At 38.7% G+C, this 20,163-nt stretch overlaps 1 protein-coding gene across 3 annotated transcripts in view; it reads right to left on the bottom strand.

The window, feature by feature from the left end:
• Mdy (diacylglycerol O-acyltransferase) overlaps positions 1-20,163 on the bottom strand; it is a 243,134-nt gene that overhangs the window by 109,739 nt on the left and 113,232 nt on the right. For all 3 annotated transcript variants that reach the window (XR_012993772.1, XM_076324416.1, XM_076324417.1), the window contains exon 5: positions 18,528-18,636. Coding sequence is in view for 2 of the 3 variants with exons in the window: in XM_076324416.1 (XP_076180531.1) it covers positions 18,528-18,636 (109 nt within the window). In the remaining variant the exon portion in view is untranslated. The remainder of the gene's footprint in view (positions 1-18,527; positions 18,637-20,163) is intronic.

Below are 20,163 nucleotides of genomic sequence, written 5' to 3'. Positions count from 1 at the left end.
TCGTTACAACTTCACGTCGTCGTACCGACGGCCTGTGACGGCACATCGAAGCGACGATGCGTGCAAGGTGCATACTTCGGGACGAATTTATGGCTCGGGAGCGAAATTGAAAGGGCGAATACCGAGAATTATTAGAACCGCGCAAACGGTCGGAGGTGGTTGTTGTAGACACGATTCGAGGGCGCTTGTACGTTCGGTGACAACAGCGGCAAGAATACGCAAACAAACGACCAAAACGAGTAATTTCGAGCGGCTAGATTGTTGCGCTACAGCGCAGGCGCGAGTGATCGCAACGCGTCGAATTATACCGTCGACGGGCACTGTGCACGGCTTACGAGAAGTCACTTGCAATGACACAGAGAAGGGTACAGTACTAGTATTACTGTATACCTGTGCATCCGGCTTTGTATATTTTCGTTTTCTACGGTTTCTACCAGTATTTACAATTGCACTGTTATACAGCAAGCTCGATCTTGATCGAGAATCGAAAATGTACAGGATGAGAATGATTGGAAGTTCCGAGGTGCGCGAAAATATTAGGTTTTAGATATATGTATATATTTACACGAGAAGTTACGACCTTAAGTTATAGAGCAATGTTGTAGTTCAGGACTGCACAACTTACTCCTTTAGTTACGCTCGAGTATTACGTTTATTTTACTTTCTTTCGTGGTAGACACGCCGTCAGTGGTAAGAATGTCACTTTGGCTACTACGACCAGCTCGAGTTGCGCGCCTCTAGTCCAGTTTAACGATCCTAGAGCCTAACTGATTAGGCCTTCTGCGCAAGACTTATATTGTAGCTTTTCGATCCTTTCGTTACATCATTCCTTAGAAAAGTACTATCCCATCAACTCACAATGATAGTTTTCTTCATTATCGGACGAACCTTTTATTAAGACTATCGTTTATTGAAAGTGCTTGTAAAGGTATATGGCGTTGCAATGTTTCCCATTGCAGTGTTTCCCAACCTGTGTATCGCAAAAGTGCCTCAGGTATCTCACGGAAATATTTTACGTTTTCAAAAATTTCATATTACTTTTTTGGTCATTTTCGTTAAACAAATAAGTAATTTTTCTTGAAGTATACTTGGCTCCGTTACAATCCATACGATTACGTCCTTCGTAATAAACGGAAAACATATATGGAGAATGGATCGTAATTCTGGCAATTTTGAACATTTTATTTTAACTTTATGGTTCGTCGTCGACGTGTGCCCTCTCGCTCGCTCGCAGTCTGTCGCGTTTGCCGTGGCCAAAGCAGTGGAGGGGATAGATACTTACAACGAGGCACGAACGACGATTTACAACGAGACGATACTCTACTCCAAAACACTTCCAGTCTCGTTTCTCCCAATTATATCCGAACACGTGACACACCCGTTGCTCGTTGCGCAGAAATTGCAAACGAGCAAGATTTTTAAATCAAACATGCCACATATCCGGAAAATAGCGTTGTCGTTATCCGGAAAATTTCCCGCTTTCGACCGTTTCGTCGCGCCATTCGAGGACTATGCGCGTTTTAGAAACTGATTTACAAAAATTCCGGAAAGTAGAACCGAAGTCGTGTCCCGCATAGAAATAGCGCGGCGCGTGGCTGTAACGGTGTAAAAATTTCCTCATTACCATGGAAATTATTTTTACAACGGCGGAGCGGGTTATGGTAATCACGTCTGGAATAACAATCGTCCGTACTCCTTTAAGAGACGCTGGTTTCAGTTTCCCGCCCCGGTATTGTCCGGTTATCGCCGCCGTTTTCATTCCACGATGCACGAGTTACTTCTTTGTTTTTTTTTTATTATTATTTTCCAGGCGATTTTCGCCTAGCGTATTTTCCACCGGCGTCGACGAGAGCAGCGAAGAGAGTCGCGTACTATGCACGGCTTAGGAGAACTCGCTCGAAAAGAACGCGGATCTAACTGGTTACAGGCTCATCTTCTCCGATACAATCGTAAAGACAGGTCACATAATTGTAAAGATTGGTCAAAACCATGAAAAACGAAGAAAATATATCCAGATACACAGGTGCCGTACGAGAAGCTGGTTGTGGTTCTACAAGCTAAAAAGGTACAGGAGAAAGGGAAATCGTTATAGAGAGAAGAGAACCATATATAATACTTGTGTATCTAGGTTTCTTCGTTTTTTTATAGTATCGGTCAATCTTTACATTCGTGTGATCTATCTTTACAATTGTATCGGAGAATTTAGGCCTGTAGTCTCGCGTTCCCTGCAAGTGACTTCTTGCGAATCGTGAACAGTACCTTGACTGCGCGAAAAGCTGTCAGTGGTGTTACGGAACTGACTGGTGATAGGCTCGTCTTCTCCGATACAATTGTAAAGGTCGGGGCTCGAAGTGTTTCGGAATAGAGTATCGTCTCGTTGTAAATCGTCGTTCGTGCCTCGTTGTAAGTATCTATCCCCTCCACTGCTTTGGCCACGCAAGCGCGACAGACTGCGAGCGAGCGAGAGGGCACACGTCGACGACGAACCATAAAGTTAAAATAAAATGTTCAAAATTGCCAGAATTACGATCCATTCTCCATATATGTTTTCCGTTTATTACGAAGGACGCAATCGTATGGATTATAACGGAGCCAAGTATACTTCAAGAAAAATTACTTATTTCTTTAACGAAAATTACCAAAAATAGTAATACGAAATTTTTGAGAACGTAAAATATTTCCGTGAGATACCTGAGGCACTTTCGCGATACATAGGTTGGGAAACACTGCAATGAACCATTGTACCACGGTATCGAGGATTTCTTGCGAGCGTACCTCTATTTCAATGTAGCTCTATTACGTTAATTCGTAGTAGAGATAGTGTATTCGCGTCGTCACACGGTACACTAGAGAATGTCGTACGGTCTTACAACCCACTAAGCGAAACCACGCTCAACAGGGTGTTCTGTAGGAAGTATAGATCTTTGGATTAGGCTTTTGGTTCCGAGTCGTCGTACGTGTCGACGAAAAAATTAACTGATATCATCGATATCTTCTAGCAGATCATCGTAGTATGATACATGAGCAACGAATAGAAATTAATAGAATTTATTTAAATACCTATTTGTTTCATTGTGGTTACGTCGAATGAAAAATATATACTAATTGAACAACTCGAGATTATTTACGACGTACAGCTCGAATTATGTAAGGAAATTATAAAAAGTAGCAACTCCCATACTTCGATCTTATCATATACTCAATCTTATCGAATTATAAATAGTGTGAGACTGAAGTTGGGGATGTGAATATTGCATCACCAATTAGTAATAAAATAGTAATATATTTTAAATATATGCTATGCTTCTCTCCTTCTTCTAGTCTAGAGACACGCTGCAATCGCTTATTTCATATTTTCTATCCAGAGACACACTATAACAACAATACCCTGTTTAGGGCAATGGCCTTTTTTATATGCAAGGATTTTTTAGGCCTACATGTAGGGATCGGTTCAATACCAAATTGATACGTATCGATACCAGCCCACAAATTATAATACCGAATCGAATGGTATCAAAGATGTAGGTATCAAAAGTATCGATACCAGTTTGATATTTTACGAAAATATCGATATTTGTTTGATATCTTACAAAGGTATTGATACCTCTTTGATATCTTAAAAAAGTATCGATACTTCTTTGATACTTTACAAAAGTATCGATACTCGTTTGAGACAATCTATGAGATTTTCAATACACGGTTCATCAAACATTTGAATTAACAGAAAATTTGAGTGGCTATGACAATATCTAATTTTTTGCATGGAGTATTTGTGTGTATATATATTAGATGCTTTAATTTCAAATTAAAATTATTCAATGGAACTGAAATCGAAGTATCGGAAACATTGTGCATTTAAAACAGCTTCCAACCGTGCAAAAAAACATTCGTGTTTTCGTACCCGGCGAGATCTCTTCGTTGTTATTAATTCGCAGAAATAATTGTAGCTATGAAAAAGACGGCGCGAAATCGCATTTGAAATCAACTCACTGATTACATCCCTTGACCAATTCGGTTGATACAATTATAGTACGGCATTATAAATTTTGAAAAAGCACACGAGCGACAAATAAACCGTGAGACAGTGATTTTAATAAAATTGTTATTTTATCACTGATTTATCAACGGATTGGTACATCTGTCGGCGTGTTTCATATCTGTTAGCATTTCGCAGTCCCCTATAACTCGCAATAATTCGTCACAATCAAATCGCATACGCGCTGTCGCATTAAAAACACAAGTCTCGATATTCGCCGCGCGCAAATGCGATTATACGCACAAGGATCGGTTTTTCGCGCGTTCGTTCTCACGCTCGCCCGCGATAATGAAACATTCAAACGTCGCTCGATAAACACGCCACTCGTCGCGCTAATTAATCCCAACGAAATCGCGATTCGCGCGAACCAGAACGTTTTATTTTCGTAGCGTGTTTTCCATCGGTTTTCTCGATTATGTGACGCGTAACTTCGATCGTTGTTCATCTATCTCTATCGTGTATATTTATCTCTCTCTCTCCCTTTTTTTTTTTTTTTTTTTAACTTTTCACGATTGGACAAGAAATCACGAAAATTCCAGCGAGTGTCGCGCGTCACGAAGCATCGGCGGGGGCGTTCGATCTGGCGTCACCGAAAACGAGAATGCTTGTCCCGCGACAATATGATACCGAGTGCCACTTAACGGCGCGAGTAAACACTCGACGCCTTTTATTGCATTTGCGGGCAGCGGCTATGCGAACGGTAGAGAGAAACCGAAGGAAACAAAGACGAGAGGGAACAGAGAATGAAAATCGCGTATGAACGCCGATAAAGAGAGCGAGGTGACGCGGGGACCGGACGTACATACGTACATACGCGCGCGGGTCAATAGCTCGATGTCGCGTTTCTACTGGGTGTCGCGTTTTCAAACTACGAATATCCATCGAATAGAATTCGGTGGGGATCCCCGCGTCGCGTCGGTTGCTTTCCGACCCGTATGGTATGCACGTGTACGCGCGTGTGCGTGTGTCGGTTGTTTTTTTTCCCCCTATGAAATTCGTCGCGCGACACAACGCTTTTTTTCGCGGCCATTTCGCGCGTTTTACGAACGAGTCGGTCCGTGTTATTGGAAACGACGCGAACCGTTGACGAAGTGCACGAGCGCGAAAATTAAATCGTCGATTAGCCGCGAGCCGCTCTTTCGAATGTCCCGCGCGCCCTGCGTCGCCCCGCCCCCTATCCCCACTCCTGTCGCTCGCTCTCTCTCTCTGTCTGTGCATTGGTCGCGCGCCAAAAAGGGAAACTCTTCGAGCGGACTCGCGTTAAAAGTGGTAATCACAGCGACGAGACGAACGACTGGACAATTCCGGCACTGTTTGCCGAAAATACAGCGAGACGATTCGATACGAACGGAAGACCGCCGGCGGTTCAATATTCGCCGCGATTGTTTCGTGTTCCCCGACAAAAGTGGGAACGTTCGCACGCCGATGAGGACCACGTGCCGCCGCACTGGACAATTTTACAGAGCACGATGCTAACTACGCTCCGAGAGGGTGCTCTTTATACGCTGATTTCGAAATAATTCTCGGGCACGTTTTTCGATGGTTCTCTCGTGTTCGGAATGTTCCAAATATTTCGTTGAAAATTAGGGAACTACGAATATTTCCCCGATTGGGAAATAGTGAAATTTGAAAGTCCTTTTCAAAGTAAAATCGTACACGGATATTTTCGAGTTTCTGGAATATTCTAGAGATTGTATCGAAAGTAAAGAAACTATATAAATACTTCAAATAGTTGAAGTTTTGTTTTTTACTCTCATTTTTACACATTTTCGTGTTCGGAATGTTCCAAATATTTCGTTGAAAATTAGGGAACTACGAATATTTCCCCGATTGGGAAATAGTGAAATTTGAAAGTCCTTTTCAAAGTAAAATCGTACACGGATATTTTCGAGTTTCTGGAATATTCTAGAGATTGTATCGAAAGTAAAGAAACTATATAAATACTTCAAATAGTTGAAGTTTTGTTTTTTACTCTCATTTTTACACATTTTCGTGTTCGGAATGTTCCAAATATTTCGTTGAAAATTAGGGAACTACGAATACTTCCCCGATTGGGAAATAGTGAAATTTGAAAGTCCTTTTCAAAGTAAAATCGTACACGGATATTTTCGAGTTTCTGGAATATTCTAGAGATTGTATCGAAAGTAAAGAAACTATATAAATACTTCAAATAGTTGAAGTTTTGTTTTTTAAATGAAACTATATGAAATAGTTTTCTAGCTCAACGCTTTGGGCCAATTTTTATACGCTTTACCTAGAATTTAAATACCGTTCGGTATTTTGAAACTGTTCTCGATACTTTATACGCTATATGGACATCACTCATGTGTATTTTCACACGTGTTCATCCGAAAGAGGCGATAGTACAGAAAATGCAGTTTTACGTAGGTGTGTGTGCATTATGAGAAGTGAGATAAGAAATCCATTCACAAGGTACGGTTCCCGACCACTTGTAAAAAAAACTACATTTTATACGACGTATGAATCCCGACCGACATTATCAATAACCTGTGAGTAGCGCTTATCGCACTCGATACTAAACGGATACCGAAGATTTGTGTCATGTTCGCGTCTATAACGTAATCTTTGTCGATATTAGCGATCTTGTGTCGACAATCTTAAACCGACCCTTCTGAACCAATTCTTCCGTTTGTATTCAATTAGCTGCGAAGAGGCTCGCGACATCGAATGTTCGTAAATAACAAAAGTTAATAATAAAAGTAAAATCTATATCGATTAGACATTTTTGTTTCTCTCTATGTGTACCTAATCTTCATGAAATCTTGGTTCATTTTATTTTACAACCTTGTATCCATCGAATGAAAAATATTACAGTTACAACTGTAGTATTACTCCCGTTTTAAAAATATCGAAGTGAAAAGTTGTTAAAAATCGTTGATTCGCAAAATAGAATATTTCTGAAGGTCGAACGAATTAAAGAAAAATAATTTGGAAAGCACATTGGAAAAATGGATGAATCGAAGTTTCAAGATATTATGTTCTGTAAAAAACCACGTTTTTCGTAGATCTTGCTTATTGTTAGTCAAAAACGTCACTGAGACGATTTTAGTGTTATACGGTATCTCGTACGGGCGATTTTCTCGGACGTGTACTACATACTCGTATATCTTTGACAGTAAATGCAAATAATATTTCTATAGAAACAGCCCTTGCACGGTACGAGAGATATTTATTCGCCGTGGATCGTACGACCAACTGAGAATGACAAGTGTTTGAGACAGAACAGAGGGGATAGAGCCAATGTTTAGATTGGAGTACTGGTCGCGAGTGAAATGCGCGTGGGAATGATTTTTTAGAACGCATCTGGGGATTTTAGCTGCAAGAGAACGAACGAGTCGATCCTGAAAAGAGAATCGAAGCGAAAGTAGTTTAGTTTACTATTTTTACCATTTCCTCTCTACGCCCAAAGATGTTGTCTCGCCTTCGAATTACAATTCTGTAATTATTGTACAATTTCTTTCTAGTAAATTTCTTTATTAAAACGATTCTAAGAAATACAGCCAAAACATCGACTGTATAAATAATTTTCTAGGTACCTTTGACAAATTTATTTCCCCTTATATTTAATTACCCTTATACTTCCCTTACACTCCCTTAATCTTCATGGGTTCAGTAAAGCTTGAACCCTCTGCTTTCGAGCTCCTGAGTTGAATTACTCTGAAAATCTTGCAACAAAAAACCATTGAAAAAGTGAAAATCAAGTTTCTTTTCTCGGAAAACATTGAAAAATATCGAACCTCTCTCAATTGTTTACAAAACCTTTTACAAATCTAAAATTACCATGCGCTTGAAAATCATAAGTCCTTTGTAATATGTCCTTTGTAACAACTCTTCAAAAACCGGTACACGATTTTTGTTTTTTCAAAGTGTTACTATACTTTGAATGAGATTTTTCAATTTTTCACTTTCCTTTGAGAAAATCATTTTTAATTTTTTAATCACTTCCTGGTGTAAGAGGATTTTCGGGAAAATTCAAGTTATAAGGATAAAAGTAAAATGTTCAACCTTTAAAACGACCCTACGAAGATTATCGTACAATTATTTTTTCACAAAGTTACAACGGTTCAAAGCTTGATAACACATCGATCGAGTGTTCAAAAACTTTTAAACAGTGGTGTATATCGACATGCAACGAATAATTAACTCCTGTATCCGTTCCATATTTATTTACCAATGAGTAACCAACTTTGCTTAATTCCATTTCAAATTACTTCCTTCATTCGAGTTACTCTCGATCCGATCATCCGTCGTAATAAAACCGTAGTAAAACTAAAACAGCCGGTTACTAATTTAAAGCCTAACCATCAGTTTCCGTAAGTCGTGTATAATTTGGCTCATTTTTTCCGAGAAGTTCCTTAGTCGATCACCTCCACAATCCATTTGCTTCTTTTCCGCTGAAAATTATCCGAACTAACTCGAGGATTAAACTCGGGCCTTTGGTCCGAAACGATCCAGGCTGTGTTGGGATGGATCGCTTTATCGGTGGAGGGTTTGGGGCGGGGGAGGGGAGGCGTTAATGAAATTGGTCTTCATTTTGCATCGTTCGCACGACGCTGCTAATTGGGAGGAGTTACTTCTCGGAGTTACAAAAAAAAATCACTCCGCGCTTTATGCAATTCCAGACGAGCCCCGACAAATGGAACCTTCCTCCCCTTCTCTACCACCCCCTCCACCTCTTTCATTAAATTTACACTCCCTTGAAAGGCCACGCTTTCCGAGTCGCAACCGTAAGTGGGGAGCATCGACGTCTTTAATTCCGCGGGCGCGCAAAGAGAACTCGAATAAAACCGCTCGTCGATCATTACCAGACCTCGACGACAATGTTGCTTTGGATCCTTTCGCGCGAACACGATCGAAAGACGAATACTACTTTGGCTTGCGCCGCGACGCTGACACGCTCGTCGAGTGTTCGCGCGAAAGACGTCGTCGGTGGCCTCGGTGTCTCTACAAGTGAGTAGTTTCGGCTTGTATGCAGGACTTGTACAAAATGTGTAAGAGTATGTTGCCTCTCGACCATCAGGGGAGGATTTTACAGCTTTGGATCGGTGAAGAGTCGTTGAAAATCTCGACGCTGAGATTGACTTCCATTGACACTTCCAATGTCAAATTTTACTACTATCGCGTCGTATTCTACTAGTCGAGGGAAACAAACTTGCAAAAGTGATCGTAATCGTTCGCGTGAAAAATGGTAGAAATGTTTTATTATTACTTGAGCCGATCTTGTTCGCGCAAAAGACGTCATCGTTGGTCTCGGTGTCTGTACAAGTGACCATACTCTCAAGTGCACACCTTCTCGCGAGTTGTTTCGGCTTATGTGCAGGACTTGTACAAAATGTGTAAAAGTATGTTGCGTCTCGACCATCAGGGGAGGATTCTACACCTTTGGATCGGTGAAGAATCGTCGAAAATCTCGACGCTGAGAGAAGCGTTGTGAGAAACAAACTTTCAAAAGTGATCGTAATTGTAGAATTATGGAATTGTTTAGCACAAGAGAAAATGTAAATAGGACGTTTATTTTTAGATAAATGTAATACAGTCGTGCAGCGGAGTATGGTTATGAACAACTGAATAGATTGTAACGATCACGTCGGCACACTAACCGAAAAAATAGGAAAGCCGGTATCGAGTTCATCCACCATTCCTTGACTTCTCAAGTACTGCATGGTTCAATGTCGTTGTATTCAAACAGTAATCGTTCGCATGAAAAATGGTAGAAAAGTTTTATTATTACTTGACTCGATCTTGTTCGCGTAATATTTACATACCGAACGAAACACGTGATTTATGTTACCGTGCAATCGTTTGTCAACACAGATCGATGTAATTACGACGAACTCTAACGTTTCAACGACTTTCGTACGCTTACTAAGTAGAATATTCGATAATTTTCTTCTATCCACACATCCCAGTGAGAAAACATTCTACGTTCTCGCCACGAGCAATAATAACGGTCGTTCTAGTGAAAAAAATTAGCCTCCCCCAATAGTCATGACACAACGTTTCCATGCATCTCGTAGAAACCGTTTTATGGAATTTTGATCGCAATATTAAATAGTATATCAGATCCAATATTTAAATAGAATTTAGACGAAATAACCGAACCGTTTAAGATTTATGATGTGAAGAAACCGTTTAAGATTTTGAAAGCAAGAGAGTAAGTGAAAAAATATACGACGAAAGAATACGATTGGATTGTATAAAAATTTGATCTCGAGAAAGTCAATGAAGATTAATTCTGGGGTAAAATTTTTCGAAGGCTCTTCACCGAATCCTCCACCGATAATACGATATTTTTACACACCGTGTAGATCTCAACGCGAAGCGAGGAAAGATGGCGAACAGAGGACCGTGAAAGAACCGAGAGCCCGAAGAAGAAAGAAGGGCGAGCGCCACTGCACTCGCGGTGCAGACACTTCACGTGCTACTTTCAGGCTGCAGGCACACTCGCGCGGGACTTCAGAACTTTTAAGAAGCGCTTACACAACCGGATGTAGGGACTAGTTGACGTATGAATCTCTACGTGGCTTACGTGCCGCGATGTGTCGACCTCCCTCGAGACTTCAGAGATTTGTCCGAGAAACGAGAAGAGCGCCATTGTATTTTTAATATTGTAGGACGCAAGCCATCGCGAGGGAAGCAATGGAATCTTTAAGTGCTCGAGACGGGGAAAGCGAGACGAAATGGAACAACAAAATAACAATACCCCGGGCGCTGTGAAATCGATGCCCCGATCTTTCGGTACGTCGGGAGGAGTTTACCTCGAGAGAATTTGTTTTGCACCGAACGCGTTGAAAGTATTACATATATGAAATTATTATCAAAAATATTACCTTATTAAATTTAAATTTAAATCTCTTATTAAATCTGTATGTACCTTTTTAGAAATCGATGAAAATAAATGATCAAACAGAGGGTTTCAGAACTTTCTTCTCGTTGGGAGAATACTTATTTAAATTATTCAATAAATGAGTAGGTTTCTTAGTACACCCTTTTGAGAAGAAGATGACCCTTTTGATTTCGAGATGAGTCAATTTGAAGGTTTGGTCGCACTTTTTATCGCGACAAAAGGCAATCTTTTTGCGTTACCTGTGCCCATACATTGTTCAACAATTGAGGATTCAATAAAAATCCTCTCGAGACGTGCCACTCTGTCCTATTTTCGAAAAGATGCAATTTCGTGCCTCTTTCAAGTTTCTGGCAACCTTTTCGTTAGGTGCTCGAAGTTCACTGCGCGTTCAATTTTCGACATAAATTCGAGTTTCAAAATTTTCTTAATTCTCGATACAAATGCAACCAAGAGATGTTTTCGCGAGCGAGTCTTTTCAGCAGTATCTTCGAAATGGCTCCATTTTCTTTATACGATGGCCAAACTTCCTGAGAAATAAGGAAAGAACTTGGAATTCTCGAGAATGTGAGAATTTTAAGAAACGTGGCGAAACGCGTCCATCGAAACAAAGACGGGCAAAATTCCTATCCGGATGAAAATTTTGTACGACGGACAAAAGATAAACAATTTCGTAATTCGTTCGATAATAATTCAACGAATGCTACGTATAGGGAAAGAGCGACACGAACGGGACACTTTTGTTCAGAATAAAAAAATAATAAGAATGTAGAATGATAATTCCAGTTCTAATTTATACCATTAGCAAAATCAATTATTTAACTAGAATAATTTCTAGAATAATTTAACTAGAAGTATTTAACAAAATACAAATAAGTTTCTCTCCACGTTTGGTTTAGCAATCTCGAAACATTTATGACGGTAGCAAAAAAAATAATACTTTTACTAAACAAAAAATAATACTTAATACTAAACAAAAAAAAAAAAAAGGGAGTAATGCCATCGAAGCAATGTTCATCGATGAAAGGTATCAGGTGTGCATATAATTCCTAGCTTCCAAATTAATTTAACCGCAGTTCTTGTTCGAATTGAAATTTTTCACAAAGTGACGAAATTTATACGGACCAAAGTTATAGATTTTTATTATACAAAATATCTGTTTGCAAATAGGACTGTTGATATATATTACTCGTTCGAATATAATTTTGTTTGTTAGTTTTCATAAATATGCTCGATTCTCCATCTCGAATTTCATTTTTTTATTTTAATACAGAAAAGTTAACAAACTATGTGCGCATGGTTACGCATTCGAACGCTATAACGGAAATAATCCCTAGCAGATGACTTTAGGCAACCAATTAATTTCGATTTTAACGCAAGAGGAACGCCGAGACGATTTGAAAACTTCCTATTCGACGCAAGAACCTATCGCAATAGATTTATATGAAATCTATATCCGATGAAATCACCGAGGGATCGAGTTCGCGTAGTTCTCGAGAACTTCTCTTCACGCCTGTGTATATATTAACGAACGAACGATTCGACCGAACGCGAATACTCAGAGATCATTATGGACGCAAGAATGTTTGTCCCGGGTAGCGTCGGATAACTTAATTAACAATTTTTCCGATCGAGCGACGAATTGGACAACGAAAGTTTGTCGAACAAGCTCCGAGGTGCGCGCGAAGCTTCTTATTATAGTTGTCGTCGTTCGTCGCTTTAATCCGGGCTTCTTTAATTAACGCGAAAATTGCCAAGGGATCTCTCTGTGGAACTTTCGAATGACTATCTTTATCAAAATACACACGTCAGAACGTTCGAGGTGGATCGAGTTTCGGATGAATAATACTCGGTATCGAGCACATCCCCCCGTAATTCGCGGTACGCGCCCGATTCCCGAGAAGATGTTTTAATTCGAAATCCTGTAATTAGAGAGCCACCCTTCGCGGGGTTCTTCGATGCGCTTACTCTTTAATTGCTTTTCTTCGATCGTTCCCGGCGCGCTTCGCATGCTTCCCGGCGATTCCCAAAGTCGCGCCAATAAAATCTCTTTTAATTGAGATTCGCGACCAACTGGATCCGCGAGAAACTTTTTTCAGTTCCGGAGTTTAATTGTTTGTTTGGGTCTCGCCCAGCTACAGGTAGAGTGTATATCTTTTGAATCGAGAAAGAAAAAAAGGGAAAGAGAGAGAGAGAGAGAGAGAGAGAGAGAGAGAGAGAGAGAGAGAGTGTTGGAAATTTAAGAAGCTTCTGAATTCGATCAGATATCAACACTGTGCACGATCATTGTTTATCGCTTAATTTATTGAAATTTTTGTCATTTTTGAACACGCAAGACGATTTGATACGAAAGATATACGAAAGAATACATTGGCCTCGTGTTTCTATGGTTCGAGCCATTCGTTGTTACGAGTGTTTGTGAAAATGTTCAAATTTAAAGTTTCGTAATTTTGTTAATATTCGTCGCAAAGTACTACAAATGGGGAGTAAATTAAAGCTTAAATATTCTATTTTGATCATTCTGACCGATTTACTTTTTATCAACGCCCAAGAGACGAAATCCACCCTTGAAGGGGGAGCTGTCGAATCATAACAATTTCTCGATCCATTGAATCTGTCAGTATTTTTTACCAATGAAACAATCTCGTAACACAAAAATAGAATTAGATTACAATGGAAAGAGTCAGAATGTGTTTTTTATAAGTCTCATTTTCGTTTTTCGTAAACAATAACCTGTAGCATAAGAATGATTAACATATTCATCGATATCCATTATTAATTCCATAAAAAAATTTCACTGCCATTCAAATTGTTGTTCTTTACGAATTTCATACACGTATATCGTAATACAAGTCACGACTGAAACAATGTAACAATGGTATATTACTCTTTCAATCTGTTACTATGCCAACACTTTATCTGCATTCCACAAGTACATACATTAAGACCACAAGTACATGAAATTCATCACACGACCTTTAACCTACGGAAGACTTATTTGTAGCTTGGTAAAATATGATCATTTCCCTTTAAAATAAGCGAAACGTCCAGAACAGTTTAAACGCGAGCGCAGAGTTTGCTAATCTCTTCGGGCTAAACTAATTAAAACTTTCCATCGAAGATCGTAGAGACAATTCATCAAAACGTATCTACAACGAATGAAATATAGATTATTCCTCGTCGATCCTCATTTCCTGTGCAATTGCGTTTGCCTGCGTGCACAGTGACGCTCAGCCAACGTGTCTCACGGGTCACCGTACGAATTGCATTTAAATAGAATTTTTGATACGATGCCATGCAGCTCTGGAATCCATAACGAGAATTAAACTGGTGATAAGGATTCGAGTAGAATCCTACAGACGGTTGGGTTTACGACACGGACGTGATTTCTTCGATATTTTTCAGATTGACAACTTTTGTGCACGCTCGCGTTCTTTATAATCGTACCAAGGAATCTTCGAATTATACTCGGGACTTGGAATCTTTGGAGCTGTTTTGTTGTACGTTATTTCGGTTAATTTATTGACGACAGTCACCACTTGACGTTGACTTGCTCCGGAAACTGTGGTAGTCATGTACTGACTTCCTAGTTATGAGAAAGTGTATTGACACACTTAAAGTGTCGGTGGCCATTCATGAGAAAGCGTACTGGTACACTTGCTATCGTTAACGTGTTAACGAGTTGTGAGATCGTTCGAGGCTTTATTGTGCACCCCGCTAATAAACCATTTCGATTCTAAATTAACGTAATAAAGCCACATGTACGAAAGTACGTTACGATTGCGAGAATTTGAAATATTTTTATTTGAAAAATTATTGCTTGTCGCGCGTTGAGCGTACCTTGGTCTCAATGTGTCTCTATTTCGTTAATTTGTAACGCAAATAGTGTATTCACGTGTTTTCTTCGTTACGACCCGTTGAACGAAACGCAGCTCAATATTTCGAAATGGAATTTAAAATTGTTCGAGACGATCTTGCACAGACTAGATTCGAAGCATCGGGCTTCGAACAATTACACGGTACTTATGTTAACAAAGTTATCGTTTTCTCGTAAAATCGTCGGTCCGTTGAATCTCCGATGCACAGGAAATGTAATTCGCATTACCGCGCATTTTAATACGGAAAAATTATCTCGCGTCACGTAACGCGCCAGCAGAAACGACCAATCAAAATTGTCCGAAAATTGATAATTCTTGCTAATGAGTGTAAATCAGCGGTATCTCGTTAATCAGTGCATATTGGTAATCCGGATAGCGAACGCGGCAAATACACAGAAAGACCGTGGTAAACAACACGCGACGAGACAGACACGATCCGCGCTCGGTGGGTTAATTAAAAAAATTTTCAAACCGGCATTAACTAACTTTAATGACATTCTTCGCTACGGAGAATTAAATGCTACACACAAACGGCGTTACGCGATACGGCTATGATAATTAAACAGCACAGTAAATGCCAATTTCACACGGGACGAGACACGACATTGAAAATTCACAGAAACACGGTGAATTTGATCAGTGTCGACAGATTCAACTCGAAACGTTCTCTGTCTTTCCGTGTACTTGAAACAAAGATTTAAATATTTCGAATATCGTGACAAAACGAAAAAGATGAAGCAAAAAGTTGAAGCACCCTTTGAATCGTTAAAATACGTGTACCTGTTTTCATAGATACGCAAACGTTTTATAGAAAATATTTCAAACAATTAGATATTACTTATGTACAATTTAAACAAAAATCTCTTTCCGTGAATTTCTTCGAAAAACCCTTTGAATCGTTAAAATATGTGTATCTGTTTTCATAGATACGCAAACGTTTTATAGAAAATATTTCAAACAATTAGATATTACTTATGTACAATTTAAACAAAAATCTCTTTCCGTGAATTTCTTCGAAGAACCCTTTGAATCGTTAAAATATGTGTACCTGTTTTCATAGATACGCAAACGTTTTATAGAAAATATTTCAAACAATTAGATATTACTTATGTACAATTTAAACAAAAATCTCTTTCCGTGAATTTCTTCGAAGAACCCTTTGAATCGTTAAAATATGTGTACCTGTTTTCATAGATACGCAAACGTGTTACAGAAAATATTTGAAACAATTAGATATTACTTATGTACAATGTCAAACAAAAATCTCTTTATATGAATTTCTTCGAAGAAGTGATAATTTGTTGACACATTTATACTGTTACTAAATAGAAGGTTCCAATTGATTATCTAACGAATTAAAATAACTACATAATTAAGTATCCAAAGTGATTCTTAAAATAAGGCGAATGTTAAGAACGATGGAATTGTCCGAAGCGAAGAGTTTTAGACTATTGCTAGTATAAATCTTTCACTGCTATCATCTTTTATGAATCATTCGACAAAGTGACGAAATTTAATATTTTATGTATGTGGAATTTATTCCGACAATTCGCGGAATTTATACGGGCCAAAGTTATCGTTTTTTATTATACAAAATATCTGTTTGCAAATAGGACTGTTGATATGTATTACTCGTTCGAATATAATTTTGTTTGTTGATTTTCATAAATATGCTCGATTCTCCATCTCGAATTTGACACCATTGAATGATTCCAGTTTCGCAATTGTACACGCGGCTACAATAGAGTTATTTTCGTTAACATATTCGTTTATCGATTAACGATGGGAGACCAAAAAAAAAATGTAATTACGTTTCGTAATTAACGATAAGGCAAAAGAACACGAACCATATGATGTACAGTAATACGATAAATTTAATTATTTCGTGTTCCTTTTATTATTACATATGTTGTATTACATTTTTTTGTATTTATGTACATGGTGTTCGGCAACAGGTGTCCGAAACCATATGAGATGATTCTACGTGCCGAAATAAAACAAAAATGAAAAATGACGGAAGTACGTTTCAGGTTTTGCGTCCGAGTTATTAATTAGACTACTTGCATTCGCGTGACGACAGTAGTGTAAAACCATTCGCTTCGGACACGTTTTACGCGTATTTTCAGTAATTAATAACTCGAACGCAAAGTCTCGAACGCAATTTCATCGTTCTTGACTTTAGTCTTACTTTAGCATGTAGAATCACTTTGGATACTTTCGGACACCTGTTGCCGAACACCCGGTATAGACTATATTGTTGTACATCATCTTATTCGTGTAATTTTATATTTCTTGCATTATTTTCTTTGTACAAATTTGACGATTATGTTTCTATATAAATAAAGTTATAAATAATTATACATAATTGTACCCCCGTACATTCCTTAATCCTACACCATTTTTACCATTTTCACTATTAGACACCCACCGACCAAAAATTTGAAAAAATCAACATTTTTGCAAAGTACAGACCAGACTTCAACACATACTCGAGCAACAAATATTACACATATAATTTTACACAGTCTAGTCTTCAACATCTCCTTACAAATACAGTGTTAATACCTACCAGTCCTTTCAATCTTCACTACGAATTTAACGCGTTAATTACCACTTTTTTAATCACTACACTCTAAAATTTGAAATATCTGTTGTAGGAACATTTCGACACATATTATTTGTTTTGATCTAGAATTTCAAATATTGTACATTTTTTTTGTAATATTTGAGAATTATATGGTTTATCAATACAAATTATTTTATCTTAAATCAAATCCAACGCCAATTTTCCACATTCAAGAATGTTCTCGACATTCGTTTAAACTGTAACATGAAAAGTAAAAATATTCAACAGTTTGTCGCAAATATTGTGGTAATGCGTGAAAATTAATGGGATTGTGGTCCAGAGAGAATTTTAAGTGTTTCAAATAGACAAACGAGCGAAGTGTGAAAGAAGAGCGATTGAGATGGCGCCATATTGGAAAATTTGGGGCGTACGTGACTAGACGCATGGACTGAAACAGATTAAGAATTAGAATGAAAGGGAAAGAATATGTGTGAGGATAAAAGTGCGAGAGAAGAGTGTTTAAGGCGGCAGTCATTGTTGGAAAATTGTCGAAGTCGCGTGAAATAAAAATAGCGTAGTCAGTGTAGTTATTAATTGTCTGCTTTGTTAATGTTTTGTTCCTACGACTACCTCATTCGATACACGTGTACCCTAGAACTTTACTCACCCTTATTTTGTAACCACCGGCACTAAATAAATTCCTACAAAATTATAACTTGTATCCTGCTCGTTGATCGTGTACAGGACGCACGTTCGTTCGACATTCTTCACTCATCGCAGTGCATAAATTTATCACCTGAAGTATGAACACGTATCTTCGAAACACCTTGTACACTCTATATTATTTCTACAACTAGCACTCGCAACACCGAAACCGTGGGCCAAAAAGTCGATCCCGGTCGCTAAATAACAGTTTATAACCGGTGTGCCGTAAAAACTCGGGAAATAATCGAGAAACGACCGACACGGCGAGTAACTCCGTGAAACAAGTCCATCGACATCGATCTGGAATCGATCCACCTCCAAAGTATCGGCGATCGGGCGCGAAAGACATTACCACGAGCATTGTTTGCCAATTGCTATATTTCATTCCCGAATAGGTCGCCGAGACGCGCTGGTAGGTATCGACGAGCACGGTAACGAGAACCGCGTGGATGAAATGATACGTAAAATGGCGCTTACTCAGGCTGAATCCGGAATCCTTCACGTGGATGACCACCATCGGCATCAGTACCATCACGATGAGGTTTACGACGTGGAACACCATTCCTGGCTCGTGAGCTATGATATCCTGCGGCACAAAATAGAGAGGTACAAGTTACGAGCGGAAGTTGCTCGCAGAGAGCGCGTGAAACACGAACACGGGACAGAGGGAACGGGAAACCGTTGGTACCCTCGTCGAGGATCACGAGGAGGGGGTGTAGCGAGTTTGAGTGGAAGATGAGCGGACAGCGCTGTCCGTAGGACCGTGGAGCTTCTCAAAATACGAAGCTTGAAAACGCAGCCCGTGGAACTACCGAAAGTCGTTTATTATCCATGCGGGGCCTCCGTATATCCGACTGTGTTCGTTGCGAAATTCAATACAAAACGAAACGTTCTTGCCACGAGAGCCAGTTATTTAAATATGGCGCTAGCTACGGGGACGCGAACCTCGGGAAAATTAAATGGACGTTCGTGTTCGGTAGCATCGTTATAGGGACGGCTGGTATTAATTTTCATATTGAATTCGCGCGTCATACACCTACCCCCGACTACCCGGTCCACTTTTGTACGTTGTTCGTTTCAACGAACAACGAAAATATTAGGTTAAGTGATACATTCGTTTGAATTTTCCAGATGCGGATGTTTCGAGACGCGGTTGCATCGAAACGTAACTTCCGAGGGCTAGTAGGGAATTTCGTATATTTTTAACTTGGGTTTTTTCGTTTCATATTTCTCGTTTCCTCGATATGTATTTTTATTAATAGTAATTACTCACTCTTGTAAAAATTACATAGCACTGACAATCGAATTAATACGAAACTTCTTTTATAGTTGTAGCTAGGGTTTTTTGGACTCATTTTCCTTTTTTTTAGACATTTAATTTTATTGATACTATTCCCTTATTTCGATAATATTATGCTACGTTCTTTACAGTTTAAGCAGAACCAACGATCGAACTGATACGAACATTCGTATATTTTTAACTTGAGTTTTTTCGTTTCATATTTCTCGTTTCCTCGATATGTATTTTTATTAATAGTATTTACTCACTTTTGTAAAAATTACATAGGACCGACAATCGAATTAATATGAAACTTTTTTATAGTTGTAGTTCGGGATTTTTGGACCCATTTTCCTTTTTCTAGATATTTAATTTTATTGATACTATTCCCTTATTTCGATAATGTTATGCTACGTTCTTTACAGTTTAAGCAGAACCAACGATCGAACTGATACGAACATTCGTATATTTTTAACTTGGGTTTTTTCGTTTCATATTTTTCGTTTCCTCGATATGTACTTTTATTCATAGTATTTACTCACTTTTGTAAAAATTACATAGGACCGAGAATCGAATTAATATGAAACTTCTTTTATAGTTGTAGCTAGGGTTTTTTGGACTCATTTTCCTTTTTTTTAGACATTTAATTTTATTGATACTATTCCCTTATTTCGATACTATTATGTTACGTTGTTTACTGTTTAAGCAAAACCAACGATCGAACTAATACGAACATTCGTATATTTTTAACTTGGGTGTTTTCGTTTCCTCGATATGTACTTTTATTAATAGTATTTACTCACTCTTGTAAAAATTACATAGGACCGACAATCG

Source organism: Ptiloglossa arizonensis, chromosome 12 (genome assembly GCF_051014685.1).
Source record: "Ptiloglossa arizonensis isolate GNS036 chromosome 12, iyPtiAriz1_principal, whole genome shotgun sequence".
Classification (NCBI taxonomy): Eukaryota; Metazoa; Arthropoda; class Insecta; order Hymenoptera; family Colletidae; genus Ptiloglossa; species Ptiloglossa arizonensis.
The sequence above is the reverse complement of the archived record's forward strand: the minus strand, read 5'-3'. Positions and strand labels throughout refer to the sequence as shown.